At 41.9% G+C, this 18,073-nt stretch overlaps 1 protein-coding gene across 1 annotated transcript in view; it reads right to left on the bottom strand.

Annotated features, from left to right (window-relative positions):
• Nucleotides 1–18,073, bottom strand: part of erc1b (ELKS/RAB6-interacting/CAST family member 1b) — a 186,880-nt gene that overhangs the window by 3,420 nt on the left and 165,387 nt on the right. The window contains exon 18 of the mRNA XM_083527937.1: nt 15,039–15,224. Within this exon, the coding sequence (XP_083384063.1) occupies nt 15,039–15,224 (186 nt within the window). The remainder of the gene's footprint in view (nt 1–15,038; nt 15,225–18,073) is intronic.

The following is an 18,073-nucleotide window of genomic DNA, read 5'->3' as shown; positions in this document are numbered from 1 at the left end:
AAAAAAATGAAAGTGGGCCAAGAATGGGGCAGGGCCAGTTCTAGACTTTTGGATTAAAAAGTAAAATGTATATTTTTTTGCCTAAAAAAATTTATAATAATAATAATAATAATAATAATAATAATAATTAAAAAAAAAAATCACTGTAAGTTTCACTGTACATGGAAAGACACTTGTGCTAAACTCGCGCTTCCCCACAGCGGTAAAAAAAAAACCCAAGCAATTTTACATCAGTGGTACGACCTGCCAATAACAGAAATCTGGTTGGATGTTGCATCTTGGTCTCATTTATAGTCGTAATAAAGCAAATTATATTTGGACCAGCAAAAGAAAGAACTACAAAAAAATAAAAAATTAAGACCTGTTAAAAAATTATTTAAGACCCGGAACTGCGAATTTATCATCTAAATCAACTAAATTGTTGATTTTTTTATACTTTTTAAGACTCCGCAGAAACCCTGTGACCCAAACCTTGGGATCATGGGACACGTTAGAGGGGGAAATAAGGACACTGAAGACAGGAGCAGGTACAAAGGAGAAAGAAAGAGTGGAGTTGTGTGGTTGTGTGAGGAGAGTTAATGAGGCTCATCGGTGCCTGATATACGGCGGCCCAAGGTGAGGGTGAGGGGTGCAGTCATGCCGTCTATCCAAGCTCCATTAAGAGCACAGAGCAGGAAGCTAGAAGCTGGAAGTGCTACAGTCGAGGCTGTGAATTATAAAATAGCGATTAAAATATATATAAATTTAATCACTTAAACTGATGGCTCTTAGTGGACTAGATGGACACCTGACTTTTCCACCAATTTGTGGTTCTTCTTACAAACTTGCTAACATAAATTTTCACTTGAACTAGGAGACCCAAACCTGGTCCAGCATGACGATGCCCCTGTGCACAAAGTCAGCTCCATGAAGATCTGCTTTACATGGGTTGGAATGGAAGATCTCCTGTTATAGAGCTCCAACCCTATGAAACGGTAACTGCACCCCAGGCCTCCTCAGCTACGTGACTTTACTAACGCCCTTATCAATCTCCACAAACTCTAATGGAGCATCTTCCCAGAACAGTGGAGGTTTTTATAATTGCGAATGTGGAATGGGCTGCTCCACAAACGGTCCACATGGCGTGTCGCTCTCCTCCCTGTTTATGGAAGTGATGCAACTGTTCTATTTACGCAAAACGTTCTCCGTAAATAACTTACAAGATTTCCCACGTGTGATTTATTAGCGAATTAGTGTCGCGTTTATGATCTTGGTAAACGTTTTTACCGACTGAGCCGCGTTATAAACACGGGCATGGGATCTGATAGCAATGGCGCAATTTATAAAGGAAAAAAACAACCGAAAGTGTTTATTAATCCTGAAGAACGTTGAAACTTTGAGGCTAATTATCACAAAACAGAACATCCGTCGTATGGAAACAAACCTTTTGCTAGACACTGATTAGGACCAGAGTTCAGGGACGAATGATTTTTGAAAAAAAGAATCTCCACTGACAAGCTCATTTCTTCTAAGATCAGTCTAAGTCTCAGGGAAGGGAGTTAAAGTGAACGAAGCTCTTGGGTGAGAGCAGAAACGTTGCAGGGCTGCTGCTGCTTCTCTCCACTTTACTGTGTCTACTTAGTAAAGATCCTCTGAAAAAACAGAGCAGTAAAGATAACACAGTTCTTTAGATTAGAAGAAGGTATCTGTCTCTTTATCTGTCTCCCAAACTGGTTTCCTTTCTCAGCCTTGACCCTAACACATCCCCCCCCCCCCCCCCTGAATTGGGGAGAGGACGAGAGGAAAAATGGGGAGCGAAATAGAATGAGAGGATGTATTTTCCTGTGTGTGTGTGTGTGTGTGTGTGTGTGTGTGTGTGTGTGTGTGTGTGTGTGTGTGTGTGTGATACACTGTTATCATAGAGGTTTCTTATCAAGCGTTATCACACCTTTACTGCTAGGGCGCACTCTGAGCCCCAGATAAACAGCGCCTGGGTTATAACGAGCGCGGAAAGAACTCGACTCTCTCCCACGGAACAGGGGACGAGAACTAGAGGTCTGAAAAGTACGTACAGAAATTCCTAAATGAACGAGACTGTCCATGTAACGCCCGAGAAGATCCAAAAACGTCAACCACTTGGCCCATCCTCGTGGTCCTGACTTCCCTGACATTTGTCTTTCCACCTTCTACCCCAGAGAGAGTGAAAAAGAGGACGAGGAAAAAAAAAGAAAAGAGAAAGACGTGGATATAAATTAGGCCGTGAGCTGAGTGCTCCCCTGGCATGGCGGTTAAATGTTAAATCAGAGGTATGAAGATGACGACCATGGGCAAGTCCTGTCCTTGGCTGGATCCAGACTGAGTTTCCATCAGTGCCAGGATGGAGTCGAAGGAAAAGGGGAAGACGGGGTCTAGGGGTCTAAAAATCTGCAGATCTGCTAAAGCCATTAAATCTCTTTCAATGAATATATAAAGAAATTTGTAGAAAAGTGACAATGATTCTCAGAGTCAGACATTTTCAGATTAACTACATTTTAAACTAAGAGGGTTTTTTTTTTGTCTGTGTAAATTGCTTGCTTTTAGAAAGAACTCCCACTTCCATTTATCCCCACATTCAACAAACTTAGATGAGGTCACTGCAATCTTCTTCCCTCATTCTGTTGAAATCCCCTCTCCCCAAGCCAGAGCACTAAACGCTCCCCAACCCAGTTCCTTTACTAGCGCCGGAGAGGAAGAGATATCTCTACGGTCTGTCAGAGGGTCTCCAAGATCTCCCAAACGACACCTCAAGTCTTCATCACCAAGGGGCCAGCTCAGGTACAAGGGGCGACAGGGGTCAAAGGTGAATTCAAAATTTCAGAGTTGAGAAAAGAATTCAAGATCTGCATAATTAAATGGTTCGTAGGGGGCAGCACAAGGCTGCACGCACAGTCACAGGGAGCACAGGCCTTCATAATCCGAAGTGACAAAAGACATCGTCCTGTGTACATGGAAAGCTGTGCGACTGGTGCCATTCTGACCACGTGTGCACCCTGTCACCTCACACGTGAGTCTCTCGCCTGAATCAACGCAATCTCACTTCCGCACACACCTTTCCCGCCAGATTCAGCACAAAGGTTGGCGTTTTGACACCGTTGTGGAGATCCAGCATGAATCGCAGGAGGGGCTTGACGCGTTTCGGAAAAGTAGGCTCGCAGGACACATTCCAGAAGTGGCAGGAAGAATGGGGGACTATTTTGAAGGTGATAGTGTGAAGACATGGATAAATAAAGTACTTGCTTGTAAGCAGTGCGAGTCTCACTCAAGTCTTTGGAACAGGCGACCATATATACACACACACACACACACACACACAACGTATATTTTATGACGAATTGAACACTTTAGACTAAACCTAATGACGCTCCCTGTGAGAGAAGAAGGGACTCGGTGGAGACTGGACTTTGCCCTGACAGTGAAGGGTTGTGGTTGTTGCACTAAAGAGGACTAACCGCATCTGATTGGAAATGCCTGGAGAATGAGGTCCGGGCTGATCTGTGCAGCCCATCAATCAAGTCTAATTGTGTTTCTAGGCTAATGTGGCCAGGAGCGGACGCACAAGTCGCACCCGATGCCAACCACAACGCCGGATGAGGTCAAACCCGTTCGGTCGAGGGCAGTTTGCGCAGAGTTTCAAACACAATCACGACAAAAGCCTGGCTAACTTTTGCACACACACTCACCACATAATGACGAAAGTCCGCTTTTAGATTTTTTGCTGATTCTGAGTCTGAACCGAAAGGCGTACGTTCGTGTCTGTGATTGCGAAGAAGCATTTTTCACCACTGAGGTCACGTTTTTTTTTTTTTTTTTTTTTTTTTTTTTTTAAGTGCACTGAGAGAAAAGAGGTAGAGAAGGTTTGGGTTCATATTAAAAAAAACACAACAACAACAACAAAAAAGAACACCATTTGATCAAGATCGCACAAAATGATTTCAATTCCCGCATGCACTTCAGGGATGGAGAAGGTAAAAAGTTTAAGACGGTTCTCTGCATGACCTGGCATCCCAACACCATGATGCTCATTAGATTTCAACATTTCTTCAGGAAAGGATTAAAAAAAATGTTTTCGAGGTCGAGCAGGAGAGGAACGTAGGCTTGAGACGGTAAACAAATATCGTGCAATTATACAGTGAGGTCCGAAAGTGCAAACATTTGAATACAAATGATTTTATCAGCAACTTAAGTAGAAAATAGAGTTTTAGAAATAGTATTTGCCATTTTGCATTGGTGACCTCATGCACTGCAACACGTGTGCTTCAATAGAGGAGATACAACTCATAGAAAATTTTGACTTGTTATGCAGGAAGTTACATTTAAAATATAAATAATGTTTAGTAAAGAATTTAAATGAAAACAAATCCTAACATTGGGTTCGGTGTGGCTTCAGTGTGCCTGTAAATGTAATTCGTTAGTGTACATAAGTAGCTTTTTTATTGTATTTTTTATGTATCTGTATTTTACTGAAGTATTTCCATCTGGGGAGGAATTTTTTAACTGTAACTTCACTACATTTCAAAGTCAAATATTTGACTTTTTACTCAACTACATTTTGTAAAAATCAATTAGGATCGAGCGCACGCTCTGTTTTGAACTTGTTTTGATCAGCGCTTGGTGTATCTTTTGATCACCAACATTCAGTTCAACATCAAGTAGAACATTTAGAGAGGAAAAAAACCGATAAAGAAACTCCAGACTCGAACTCGCCACAACACACGTGACCTCATTTACACAATTTTTTAAAGGTTCGTAATTATTTTGATAGAAATCAGTGTTTGAGTCATTAATACCATTCAATTAATAGATCAGTGTGCTGAGAGTCACATTCGAGTCTTTTCACATAAACTGAGGTGATTAAATTAAGAGTCTTGTATCAAAAATGATAATAGGAACATTATAGTTATAATAAATCACAGTACTTTGGAGACATTTAAAGACAAAAACTTTCGTTTTTTTTTTTTTTTTTTCACTGAAGTGAAAATTTAAAGGGACACTTTCACTTTTTACTGGAGTCACATTCAAATTTTTATTAAATCTCTACTTTTACTCAAAAGCATGCTTTGTCTATTCGTCCACCACTGCATAAAAAACATGATCTTCATGGAACTGGCTTTGTGTGATGCTGGAACAGGTTTTGGGTCCCCTAGGTCAAGTGAAGGGAAAATTTCTTGCATCCAAAAACGTCCTACACACTTGTGCACCTCCAAATTTGTGCTAACAGCTTGGGGAAGAACCACGTCTAGCTGAAAAAGCCAGGTGTTCCATTACTTTTGTTCATATAGTGCATCATTCAGCAATACTTGTGATGCATGTATTCTGGGCGAGTTTCAGTGTTATTAGGTAGAAAAAAAACCAAAAAACTTAAGACTGTTTAAGATCATATCTTCTGAATAAGCTGACAGAGCAGCACAGAGCTTTTCCTCCTGCCAATCATCAGTTCCTCACTGGGCAGAAGTTTCAGCGCTGCTCGTGGCACTTTAAAAAGGACTTAACAGCTCACTACAGATGTGTAAAAATCCATTACTCAACCATGGGGGTTCATAAATGTCTTCTCTGAAGTTGACCTAATGGTTTTTATTAATATGATAGGCCTTGTGTGTGCTTTGGCGCGACAAATACGGTTGCTGACGGACTAAGCCAAAGACAGCGCACACACACACACACACACACACACAAAAAAAAAACCACCATGAGAGAAAACCGGAGCGATTCAAGAAAAGATCGAATGTGACAATTTTCCATGTCCGGCTTGGACAGAAATAGGCGTCGGAGCAGAGACGTGAAGCGGATGCCATGTTTGTTGTTAACAGCGGATATTATTCGACCAACACAATGACCCCTTTACGTGCTGAGGACATTTTGCTGGCTTTATGGAGAAAGAAAAAGTTGTGGACACCTGACCATAAGACTGGTTTGTGCATCCCATTCCACATTTAGTCTCCATCTGCTGTTATAATCACCTCCACTCTTCTGGGGAGATGTTTTTGTGGAGATTTGTGCTCATTCAGATACAAGAATGTTAGCAAACTCAGGGACTGACGCGGGTGAGGTGAGGAGGCCTGGGGTGCACTCAGCGTTCACATTCATCCCAAAATTGATCAATAGAGTCAAGGAAAGTGCTCTACAGCAGGCCGCTAAAGATCTTCCACCTTCCACCATCCTATGAAAACCATATCTTCATGGAGCTGGCTTTATCATGTTGGAACAGATTTGAGTCTCCTAGTTCCTAGACATCCAATACAACCATGCAGTCAGCATTCACTTTCATCATGTTCAATAGGATGGAAGTCAGAGCTTGAAAGCAGGAGATCTTCCACTCCTGGGTGAGAGTGAGACTCTCCTGGGGAAGGTACATTTTTTATTGCTACCGCTTCCAATGAGATGAGAAAGTGGTTCAAATTTGAGCCTGGTTCCTCTCAAGGTTTCTTGCCATCGCAGGGAGGTTTTTTTCTTCACCACAGTCACAAATGGCATTGGGGATAAACTTACAATTATAAGGGACAAACTTAAAGGCACTAAACTTTCTTTTACACAACTTTATAATCGCTTTGAGACAGAGTCTATTGTCAAAAGCGATCTACTAATTCAAATGAATGCAACTGAACATCGGAAGCACAACTGGCTGGAAAAGTACTGGTCTCAATAATTTCTGTATCAGAGCAGATCAGCTAACGTTCTCAGGAATCAGTAGGGTTGGGTTTGGGCTCGGTGGTATGCAAATGACACGTTTTTCACGCTTCTCATGTGGATATTTTTTGCACAAAATAAGTTTGCTGAACGTGTAATATAATGCACAGTTCGCTGCGGCCTTGTTTCTGCCATGTTTACTCCCATTTCCTGCCTGTTTAAATTAGCCTGCATTTTACGCTGCCCAGGATTCATGGCCCGTCAGCCAGCAGCTGGCCACAACAGGCATCCGGTAGCAGACTGCACTGGGAACAGTCACGTATCCTACCACCGCAGCTCGCAACCGCTCAGCCGGGGAGACACTTTCACACCAGACCTTTTCAAGCATCTACTCTGAATCCCTTGTTATTGGTGTTCTTACCCAAAACAGTAGGCAGGATGTTTGCAGCTTGTACAGAAAACTGTTGAACTGGATACTAAGCAAACATCTCATGCAGAGAAAAAATATGTTCATGCTCTCCATCAGCTATAGGAGATGCATGCAGGAGAACTTCTGTTTTCTGGTGTGACACTGAACACCATCAGAGTGTCTCTGACCCTGTGTGATGTACGATAGAGAAACCTGTATTCACTTAAAGGATCGTTCCTGAGTTAATCAAAGCAAATAAAATGTGGCTCTGAGAGACACAATTGATTAGGCTTTTTCGGATTTGGTAGCGTGAAATGTTCCCTTCACTTGAACTTCACTAGGAGACGCAAAACCTGTTCCAGCATTACGATGCTCCTGTGCACAAAGCCCTGCTCCATGAAGATCTGCTTTACATCGGTTGGAAGTTCTCTTGGTGTAGAGCTCTGATCTCAACACCTTTGGGATGAATTGGAATTGGATCTTCCCGAAAGAGTGGAGGTTACAGTAATAGGACATGGGGAGTAAATGTGGAATGAGATGCTCAAAAAGCCGTCTTACAATCAGGAGTCTACTAACATTTGTCCATTGAGTGCACATCGCTGACTACAAGTTATTATCTAACAAAATGATGTGCAGAAAAACGTCCAGAAAATGTGCTTTAAATGGAAATATATAAAAAAAATAAAGAAATAAAACTTGGAGCTTATAAACAGGGTAAAAATTGGTATCGCTGCTTGTGAAAGTCATAAATGTTCTGTAATAAGTTGCAGACCCACACTTAAGAACTGTCTCCAGGAACAATTGATCCCACTTCAGGGTTAAGAGTACACTCTGCGTGTTTGGCTTCCATGTCCTGGTGAATACTTTCTTCTTTTTTTCTCCGTTCATCCCTGATTTTTTTTTGTTATCGTCTCTTTTACTTGGATCCTTTGCAAATTCTGGACCTTTTTTCCCCCATCTTACAACTTCTTTCACATCTTTCGAACAGCTTTTTTGGATGTTCTCGGTTGTGATGTTTCTCCCCATGTTGCAAGGGGAGAAACACATTTGCATATAGACAGATGGATGGATGGATGGATTCATAGATAGAGAGAAGATAGATAAATCGATAGATATAAGAGAGAAGGCAGACAGACAGACAGACAGACAGATAGATGAATAGATGGATGGAAAGCTATGAAAAAGAAAATAGATAGATCGATAAATATAAGAGAGAAGGAAGACAGACAGACGGACGGACGGATGGATATGGTGGGGGTTATTGGATAGATAGATAGATATGAGAGAGAAGATAGATAGATGAATAGATGGATGGAAATCTATGAAAAAGAAAATAGATAGATCGATAAATATAAGAGAGAAGGAAGACAGACAGACAGACAGACGGACGGACGGACAGACGGATGGATAGGGTGGGGGTTATTGGATGGATAGATAGATATGAGAGAGAAAATAGATAGATGGATAGATTGATGGATAGATATGAGAAAGAAGATAGATAGATCGATAGATAGACAGACAGACAGACAGACAGACAGACAGACAGACAGATAGATAGATAGATGGACAGCTATGAGAAAGAAAATAGATAGATTAATAGATATAAGAGAGAAGACAAGACAGACAGACAGACAGACAGACAGAGAGATAGATAGAGAGATAGATAGAGAGATAGATAGATAGTTAGATAGATAGATAGATAGATAGATAGATAGATAGATAGATAGATAGATAGATAGATAGATAGATAGATAGATAGATAGATAGATAGATAGATAGATAGATAGATAGATAGATAGACTCTATATGGATAAATATAGAAAAAGAGAAGGGGGGGTCGTTGTTCAACTACATGACAGAATTGATCAACATCACAGAACACAGAATCGGTTCAGATCGGCTGAACTGGCGTCCACTAGATCATAAAAACTTTAATTAGATTTACTCTGTACACAAAAGGCTTTGTTCTGGTTTTGGTACATTTAATTCCTGATTTGACAAAATGCACTTTGGGGAGCTTATTATCTCTGCAGGACTGCTGTTTCACTGTGTGGTTCATCTACTCCTAAAACCCTCCAACAACAACGACAACAAAAAAAACATCGGAGAGAAAAAAAACAAAACAAAACAAAAAAACCCCACACAGGCACGTGGAAGGAGGCCATAAAACCGGCACTGACCACAACAGAGAAGGAACAGACAGTCTGGATGAATTGAGTAAATGCAGGGGTGTGAGATCATAAAAACAAAAAAAGTGTTTAGATTTACTGTGTGGATCCTGCTGCAGAAAATCTCCAAAAAAAATCCACTTGCATTATTTATGCACCACTAGATTCCACTATGCTGCATTAGAACTCATTATATACTATATGGACAAAAGCTTGCAGACTATAAGATGTGCTTTTTTTAAGCGTTCTATTCCACAATCTGGTTCCCATTTGCTCTTATAATAACCCCTGATCTTCTGGGAAGACGTTGTGGAGATTCATTTAGATACACAGACTGTTTGTAAAGTCAGGTACTGAAGTAGATGAGGTGAGGAGGCTCTAAAAAAGGAGATCTTCCACTCCAACCAATGTAAAGCAGATCTTCATGGAGCTGGCTTAGTGTAAAGGGTGATTTTCATGTTGGAATAGGTTTGGTTCTCCTAGCTCAAGTGAAGGGAACATTTCATGTTAATACATCCAAAGACGTCCTAAACAAACTTTGAACTTTGAGAACTGAAGAAGAAACTTTGAGAAGAACAACATCCTGTACGGCTGGGAAAGACAGGTGTCCCAATACTTTTGTCTGAATAGTGTATGTTCACACCCAGAATATAAAGGGTGGGGAACATTTGGCAACCCAAATACGTTTTATAGGCTTTTAAATTAAAGATTAATGTGTGGGTGTGTAATTTGTTTGGATCTCTATGGAGTTTCACTCATTTCACTCCTGTACCCCATGAAAAACAAATACACAAAGTATATATAAAATAAAAACAAATAATTATGCAGTCTTTTTTTTTTTCATGTCTCCAGGCACTCATGTGGATTTTAAACTTGACGGCAATAGAAGTGTATCTGTTCCGAAGCCAACTGACACCTAAGAAACACTTTGGTGTGAATTAGCCTCTAAAAATGTGTGTATTGTGCATGACATCACAATATGGATCCATTCCAGAAATACAACACGAGAAAAGCAGCCACAAATTAAAATGACCTGTTGGTCTCGAGGTACTCTATTAGAACAGCCAGAATTTTCCGATTATAAACACAATATTACGCTAGTTCAAAAATATGTATCTCTCTATAAATCTATCCTTCCATCCCATCCATATATCCAGTTGCTGTGTACCTGTACTATGCAATGTAAAAGGTCTGTCTGTCTGTCTGTCTCTACAAAGCTCAGGCTTTAGGCACTACAATAAAGCACATCCTCTTCTGAAACCTAGTTAAAAAAAAAAATGCTCCAACGAAAAATCTTAAATCTCCTGAATCTGGTTAAGACCACACACTGCACACACTGCTGCTCTGATGAAGCGACCGGGTTGAGTTGCACATCTCCTAACCAGCACGCCACTTAAAGTGCCTATCAAAATTCCTTCTTCTGATGTATCCTTAACCCTTGATAAAAACTTCATGTGGGAATTACAGCAGATCAGAAGACGGATGATGTACGGTGATCGTATTCTTAGCCGCTCAGGTTCCAGCGCTCTGCTATCGGAGCTCCATTATGTCATGAAGCAGATACCGATCTTTAATATAACTGCAGTATACGGTAATAAAGCATAATAAAGGAAGGACAATAAGCCAACAGACATAAGGGGATGAGTTACAAGTACGTAGATGAGGAGCGAAGTCAAAGAAGATATCAGTCAGACAACCAGGCTTCTTCCAATCCCCGCATCTGAAACTGATTCTGCGATTAGAGGAAGACTCAGAATCCGTACAGCCGAATCTCACCATAGGTTACACGCCTTGAACTGTACATATGGTACGCACATGTGCGGTATCTAACACGCGGAGGTACAGAGGACATTTTAAAGTGTCTGAATTGGCAGAAATTGAAATCTCCTTGTTTTAGATTTTCCAAAGGAGACCTGGCGAGTGTGTCTGAGGAACACGGTGTGAGCGGTGGTGAGCGTCTGCGCTAAACGTGACGTCGCAGTGGTAAACAGGCAGTGGTAAACAGGGAGCGGTAAACAGACAGTGGTAAACAGGGAGCGGTAAACAGGCAGTGGTAAACAGGGAGCGGTAAACAGACAGTGGTAAACAGGGACAGTGGTAAACAGGGACAGTGGTAAACAGGGAGCGGTAAACAGGGAGCGGTAAACAGACAGTGGTAAACAGGGAGCGGTAAACAGGCAGTGGTAAACAGGGAGCGGTAAACAGACAGTGGTAAACAGGGACAGTGGTAAACAGGGAGCGGTAAACAGGGAGCGGTAAACAGACAGTGGTAAACAGGGAGCGGTAAACAGGCAGTGGTAAACAGGGAGCGGTAAACAGGCAGTGGTAAACAGGGAGCGGTAAACAGACAGTGGTAAACAGGGACAGTGGTAAACAGGGACAGTGGTAAACAGGGAGCGGTAAACAGGGAGCGGAAAAACAGACAGCGGTAAACAGGCAGTGGTGTAAACAGGCAGCGGTAAACAGGGAGTGGTAAACAGGGACAGTGGTAAACGGGCAGTGGTAAACAGACAGCGGTAAACAGGGAGTGGTAAACAGACACAGTGGTAAACAGGGAGCGGTAAACAGGCAGTGGTAAACAGGGAGCGGTAAACAGGCAGTGGTAAACAGGGAGTGGTAAACAGGCAGTGGTAAACAGGCAGTGGTAAACAGGGAGTGGTAAACAGGGAGTGGTAAACAGACAGTGGTAAACAGGGACAGTGGTAAACAGACAGTGGTAAACAGGGACAGTGGTAAACAGGCAGTGGTGTAAACAGACAGCGGTAAACAGGGAGTGGTAAACAGGCAGCGGTAAACAGGGACAGTGGTAAACAGGGAGCGGTAAACAGGCAGTGGTAAACAGACAGTGGTAAACAGGCAGTGGTAAACAGGGAGTGGTAAACAGGGACAGTGGTAAACAGGGACAGTGGTAAACAGGGACAGTGGTAAACAGGCAGTGGTAAACAGGCAGTGGTAAACAGGCAGTGGTAAACAGGGACAGTGGTAAACAGGGACAGTGGTAAACAGGCAGTGGTAAACAGACAGTGGTAAACAGGGACAGTGGTAAACAGGGCAGTGGTAAACGGGCAGTGGTAAACAGGCAGTGGTTAACAGGGAGTGGTAAACAGACACAGTGGTAAACAGGGAGCGGTAAACAGGCAGTGGTAAACAGGCAGTGGTAAACAGGGAGCGGTAAACAGGCAGTGGTAAACAGGCAGTGGTTAACAGGCAGTGGTAAACAGGCAGTGGTTAACAGGCAGTGGTTAACAGGCAGTGGTTAACAGGCAGTGGTTAACAGGCAGTGGTTAACAGGCAGTGGTAAACAGGCAGTGGTTAACAGGAAACGGTAAACAGGCAGTGGTAAACAGGGAGCGGTAAACAGGCAGCGGTTGACAGGCAGTGGTAAACAGGGAGCGGTAAACAGGGAGTGGTAAACAGGCAGCGGTAAACAGGGAGCGGTAAACAGGGAGCGGTAAACAGGCAGTGGTTAACAGGCAGTGGTAAACAGGCAGCGGTAAACAGGGAGCGGTAAACAGGGAGCGGTAAACAGGCAGTGGTTAACAGGCAGTGGTAAACAGGGAGCGGTAAACAGGCAGTGGTAAACAGGGAGCGGTAAACAGGGAGCGGTAAACAGGCAGTGGTTAACAGGCAGTGGTAAACAGGGAGCGGTAAACAGGCAGTGGTAAACAGGGAGCGGTAAACAGGGAGCGGTAAACAGGCAGTGGTTAACAGGCAGTGGTAAACAGGGAGCGGTAAACAGGCAGTGGTTAACAGGCAGTGGTAAACAGGGAGCGGTAAACAGGCAGTGGTTAACAGGCAGTGGTAAACAGGGAGCGGTAAACAGGCAGTGGTAAACAGGGAGCGGTAAACAGGCAGTGGTAAACAGGGAGCGGTAAACAGGGAGCGGTAAACAGGCAGCGGTAAACAAAGTATGTAGTTAAGTAAAAGAGAAGACTGTAAAATGTGACTAAAGTAAAAGTGTCCCTTTTAACCTTCACTTGAGTAAAAGTATTTACATTCAAATATACTTGCGTATCCAAAGTACTGTGGTTTATTACGACTGTAATGTTCCTATTATCAGTTTGGTCACTAGACTCTTTGCATCTCGTTTCACGTGAAAAGACTCTAATGTGACTCAACACACTGATCTATTAATAGAATGATATTAATGAGTCAAACACTGATTGATTTCTATTACAAAAGCTACTTAATTACAGTACAAATATACAGACAAAAGTATTGGGACACCTGACTTTTCCAGCCATATAATATATGTTTCTTCTCCAAACTGTTACGACGAAGATGGAGGCGCACACATAGTCTTTGGATACATAGGATTTTCGCTTTACTTGATTTAGGAGACCCAAACCTTCTCCAGCATGACAACGTAATTGAGCGCACTCCAGCTTTCCTCACCTCACCAACACCAGTACTGGCATTTACTCCTAAATCTATTAGAGCAGCTTCCCAGAACACTGGAGGTTATTATAATATTGAATGGTCAGGTGTCCACAAACTTTGTCCATGTAATGTATGCGATATAAAAATGCTATCAATGTGAATCACTTGTGGAATCACCAAAATCACCAGTTAACTGATCGTTCAATCTACTGGTGTTTCAGATGAAGCTGATTCATAAGAGGATTCTATCAGAAGCACCTCTTGAAGTAATAACACAAGCTGGCACAAAAAAAAACAGAATCTCCTTCTTCGTTCTGATTTTAACCCCAGCAGGTCTCCTCTAAAAAGCCGGCCAAAGCTCTGTCTCAATTAAGTCACCGCAAATAATTCACTTTCACAGTGATGACAGGGAACCGAGGCCTGCTGTTTTTTTTTTTTGTGTCGAGCGCTCGCCTGTGATCTCTCCTATTCAATATAAAAAAAAAAAAATAATAATAGGAAGAACATTTCTTAGGGATGAGAAAAGTAAAAAAAGTAAAAAAAAAAAAAATAAACAAAAAAACTAAATTAAAGCATTTGTTATTAAGCCAAATGGATGTCATCGGGTAGCCTACATGTAAAAAATGCTTTTCAATAACGTAAAGTCGAGCCAAAAACCTGCCAGGAAGACGGTTTGACTGTGCTGAGAAACACATGAGCATTGTGCAGCGCTTGGCAACGCTGCTGCGTATCACTCTTCCTGAAGAATGAGGGTTGTTTTAACATGAGTATAATGCATATATATATATATATATATATATATATATATATATATATATATATATATATATATATATATATATAGAGAGAGATTTTCAGACAATTTATTTTTTATGGCGTTGCAAAAGTTTCAAAATGGATGCAAGATCTGGAAAATATGCCTCTGGAACTACAGAACCTACGTTACTTACTGTCTGCAGACAATTTACTTGCTGAATAACGGCTTAGAAAAGTGAGACCGAAAAAAAAAAAAAAAAAAGTTTTATCAGAGCGAGATGAAATCTTTCACGTGACATTTCCTTCTTGGCCCTGCTCGAATCTGCTCTTTCAGCTTTGTGGAAAAAAGTCGCATCTGTAAGAGTTTTTTTGAGAATTGAAGGCTTATAAAGCCGATATATTGGACTATTTATTTTCTGTAGGAACACATTTTACCCTATAAAGAGGCCTAATGGCATTTACACAGCCACTCTGATGCACAAAGCCAATAGGAGATTTATAGGCAGTGTGCTTTAGTGTCAGCTAGGGGCTCACTCACGGGCCAAGCCAGATGGATTTAATAATCGATGACGGCAAACCCGAGTATCTAAAGCTGAAGGAACCTATGCGGTACCGCGTCCACTCATTGTGCACATGGAATAAATGGCGTGATGCCCGACGATCGGTGCGAAACCGTCGCTCACCTCCTCCAGGCTCATCTTCTGAAGCTCCTCCTCCCAGGCGTCCCTCTGGCTGCGGTGGTAAGCTGAGGGCGGAGCCAGGTCCTGTAAGATGTGGGGGTCTCTCTCATGACAAAGGGCTGTGAGGTGGCCAATGTACAATTTCAGCTTACTGCGGTTCTGATTGAGGTCTATGAGAGGGGGAATAATCTGTACAAAACACACAAAAAAAAGAAGAGAAGAGTTCCGTTAGCAATACGATCCAGCCGATATACGTCCAGTGTGCGGCAACGGGTTCCAAGCAGGAAGCACGTTTAAGAAGCCAGGACACAAATGGAATATCGGTTACCATATGTGACCGGTACGGGAGAGCCAGTTTTGTAAAAAAGCAATAAACAGTGACACGACGTAAACGATTTCAGATGATGAAGAAAAAATGTGTAATATAAAACACATTACCGTATCACAGTAAATCACAATCACATAATGGCGCAATCAAAATTCTTGGTGGAAGAAGGAACTGAAAGAAGTGAAAATATTTTTCCGAGACCAGAAACCTTATCGTACATCATCGCTCAAGTTTGATTTGTAATTGTACAAACATTCCACACAATTACGGACTTTTTCTGATTGTCCTGTACTGCGGCGATAATGGGGAACCTTACGTAAACACAAGCTCAGCCCCGCAGTAAGTGATTCAAACTCAGCGCAAAAAGGAAACACACATCCGTAAAGGATGCATGAAATTTTCATTTGAACTCGGAGACCCAAACCTGTTCCAGCATGACAATGCAAACCCTGTACACAAAGCCAGCTACATGAACATCTGCTACACAGGGGTTGAAAGTGTGTGGAAGATCTTCTGCTAGAGACCATCCCAGAAGAGTAGAGGCTACTTTAAAAGAGTGGTATCAAAACGTTTTGAGACTAGTGTTGTAACACGCCAACAGATGGCAGCATGAGGCTGCACGCGCAGTCACAGGGAGCACCGACCTTTATAAGTCAGTGTGCCAAAAGACAGCGTCTTTTGCGAGAGCGGGAGCCGTGTGACCGGTGCTATTCTGACCATGTGCATTACCACGTCTGCTATTCCGACCACGTATAAATATATATAATGACCTGCCATACGCAGCCGATCTCACATGTTGAGTGAAATGTACACTCATTCAGACCATATGTGCCATGGAGTGCCTTTACATGGGCTTTTATAAGAAGTGAAGTTTGGGTATAAAAGAGATGCTCGGCCCAACACATTCTTCATTCCTGACTCCGTTTGATATTCTAGCACAGAGTAAAAGAGAAAGATGGACAAAATCCTGCCGCTCCAGAAAGGAGGGAGGGAGGAAACGAGAGGTGTGGGCAGACAGGAGATAGTGTGGAGTCATGTAACAGGATAGGCGTGCTAACGTACACCCAAAACTCGGCCTGCCAGAAGCCTCCTAACTGCCTGGCTCAGGCTTTTAAGAGATTGAGTGTTGCATCTGCTAAACACTCGCTATTGTCTTTGGACTGCTCGACAAAGAGAGGATCGTTTCCCTGAGCTTCTGCATCCAAGATGTGGCAAGAGAAGATTGACAGCTTCTCATCCTTTGTTAATGAAGTAGAGTAGAACTTGATGTCGAGTAGATGCTCCTGGCAGGCTTCATTTATCAAGCACACATTTATTCTTCAAATTGTTCCCAAGAGCGTTTACAGGAGAAATATGGTATTCGGGAAAATCTATCAAGTTTCGAAGAACCTTCGGATCCTAACAGAGAATATTAAGTTGGAAGAAGTACCTCACTGGTTAAAATGTTGGTGGAGGTGGTGGCTTCGTGGTTAAGGCATTAGACTTTGGATCTGAAGGTCATAAGTTTAAATCCCAACCAGACATATTTGAGCCCCTGAGCAAGACCCTTAACCCCATAGCAGCTCAGTTGTATGAATGATAAATGTATGTCGCTCTGGATAAAGGAGTCTGAGAAATGCCATTATTGTAAATGTTGGACTTTTTAATGGAAGATCTTGAGATCAAATCCCAGCACCGCCAAGCTACCATTGTTGCACCCTTAAACAAAGCCCTTAACTCTCAGCTGGCTCAGGTGTATAAATGATACCATTGTGAGTTGTTTTAGATAAAAGAAACTGCAAAAAACCATGAATGTAAATGTAATGTCAGTGTATGAGTTTTATATATATATATATATATATATATATATGATCACATATATACATATACACTTACAAGGTGGTATCAATGTGTTTTGTAACACACCAACAGATGGCAGCACGAGGCTGCACACACCGTCACAGTGAGCACCGACCTTCATAAGTCAGTGTGCCAAAAGACATCATCCTGTGTACATCAGGAGCTGTGCAACTGGTGCTATTCTGAACACGCGAGTTACCATGAACAGCAAGTTAGAACGCCCGGTCACCGAGCTCTCCTAACACGTGAGTATCTCCCCGGAAACAACACAACCTCACTTCTGCACTCACCCTACTCACCAGATTTGGCTCATCTGGACTTCGGCCTCTTACTCGAAGATCAAGATTAAGCTGAAAGGTCGCTGTTTTTGACACTATTGCGGAGATCGAGCACAGAAGGTGATCAATATGCTTCGAAAAAAGACTTCCTGGACACATTACAGGGGTGGCAGGAACGCTGAGAGCACTGTATTATATATATAGACTTTTAAACATAATACATATACATTATACATAAATGTACTTATTTTTTAGTCAGAAGTTAATCCATAAATGAGACTGTGCTCTGAAGTCTTCCGTTCTCTGCTTCATCATCATCATTTTTTGGAATTTTCAATGTGCATTTTATGGCCCAAATAAAAGCTACTTTTGCACCGTGAAGACAATTTACTTAACAGTTGCTCTTTCAGCACATGCACAGAAATATATAGAAATACTTGTGCAAATCTGTCAGGTTTCATTAGATTAGGCTTCGGTAAAACTTTTTTTTTTTTTTTTTTTTTTTACAGAAAACTGCATTAAAAGCTTCATAACGAGGCCAAGGGTTTGGGTTAAACAGCAAAATGTGAGGCAAGTGGGACAGAGGGATATAA

Source organism: Silurus aristotelis, assembly GCF_946808225.1.
Source record: "Silurus aristotelis genome assembly, chromosome: 24".
Taxonomy (NCBI): Eukaryota; Metazoa; Chordata; class Actinopteri; order Siluriformes; family Siluridae; genus Silurus; species Silurus aristotelis.
The sequence above is the reverse complement of the archived record's forward strand: the minus strand, read 5'-3'. Positions and strand labels throughout refer to the sequence as shown.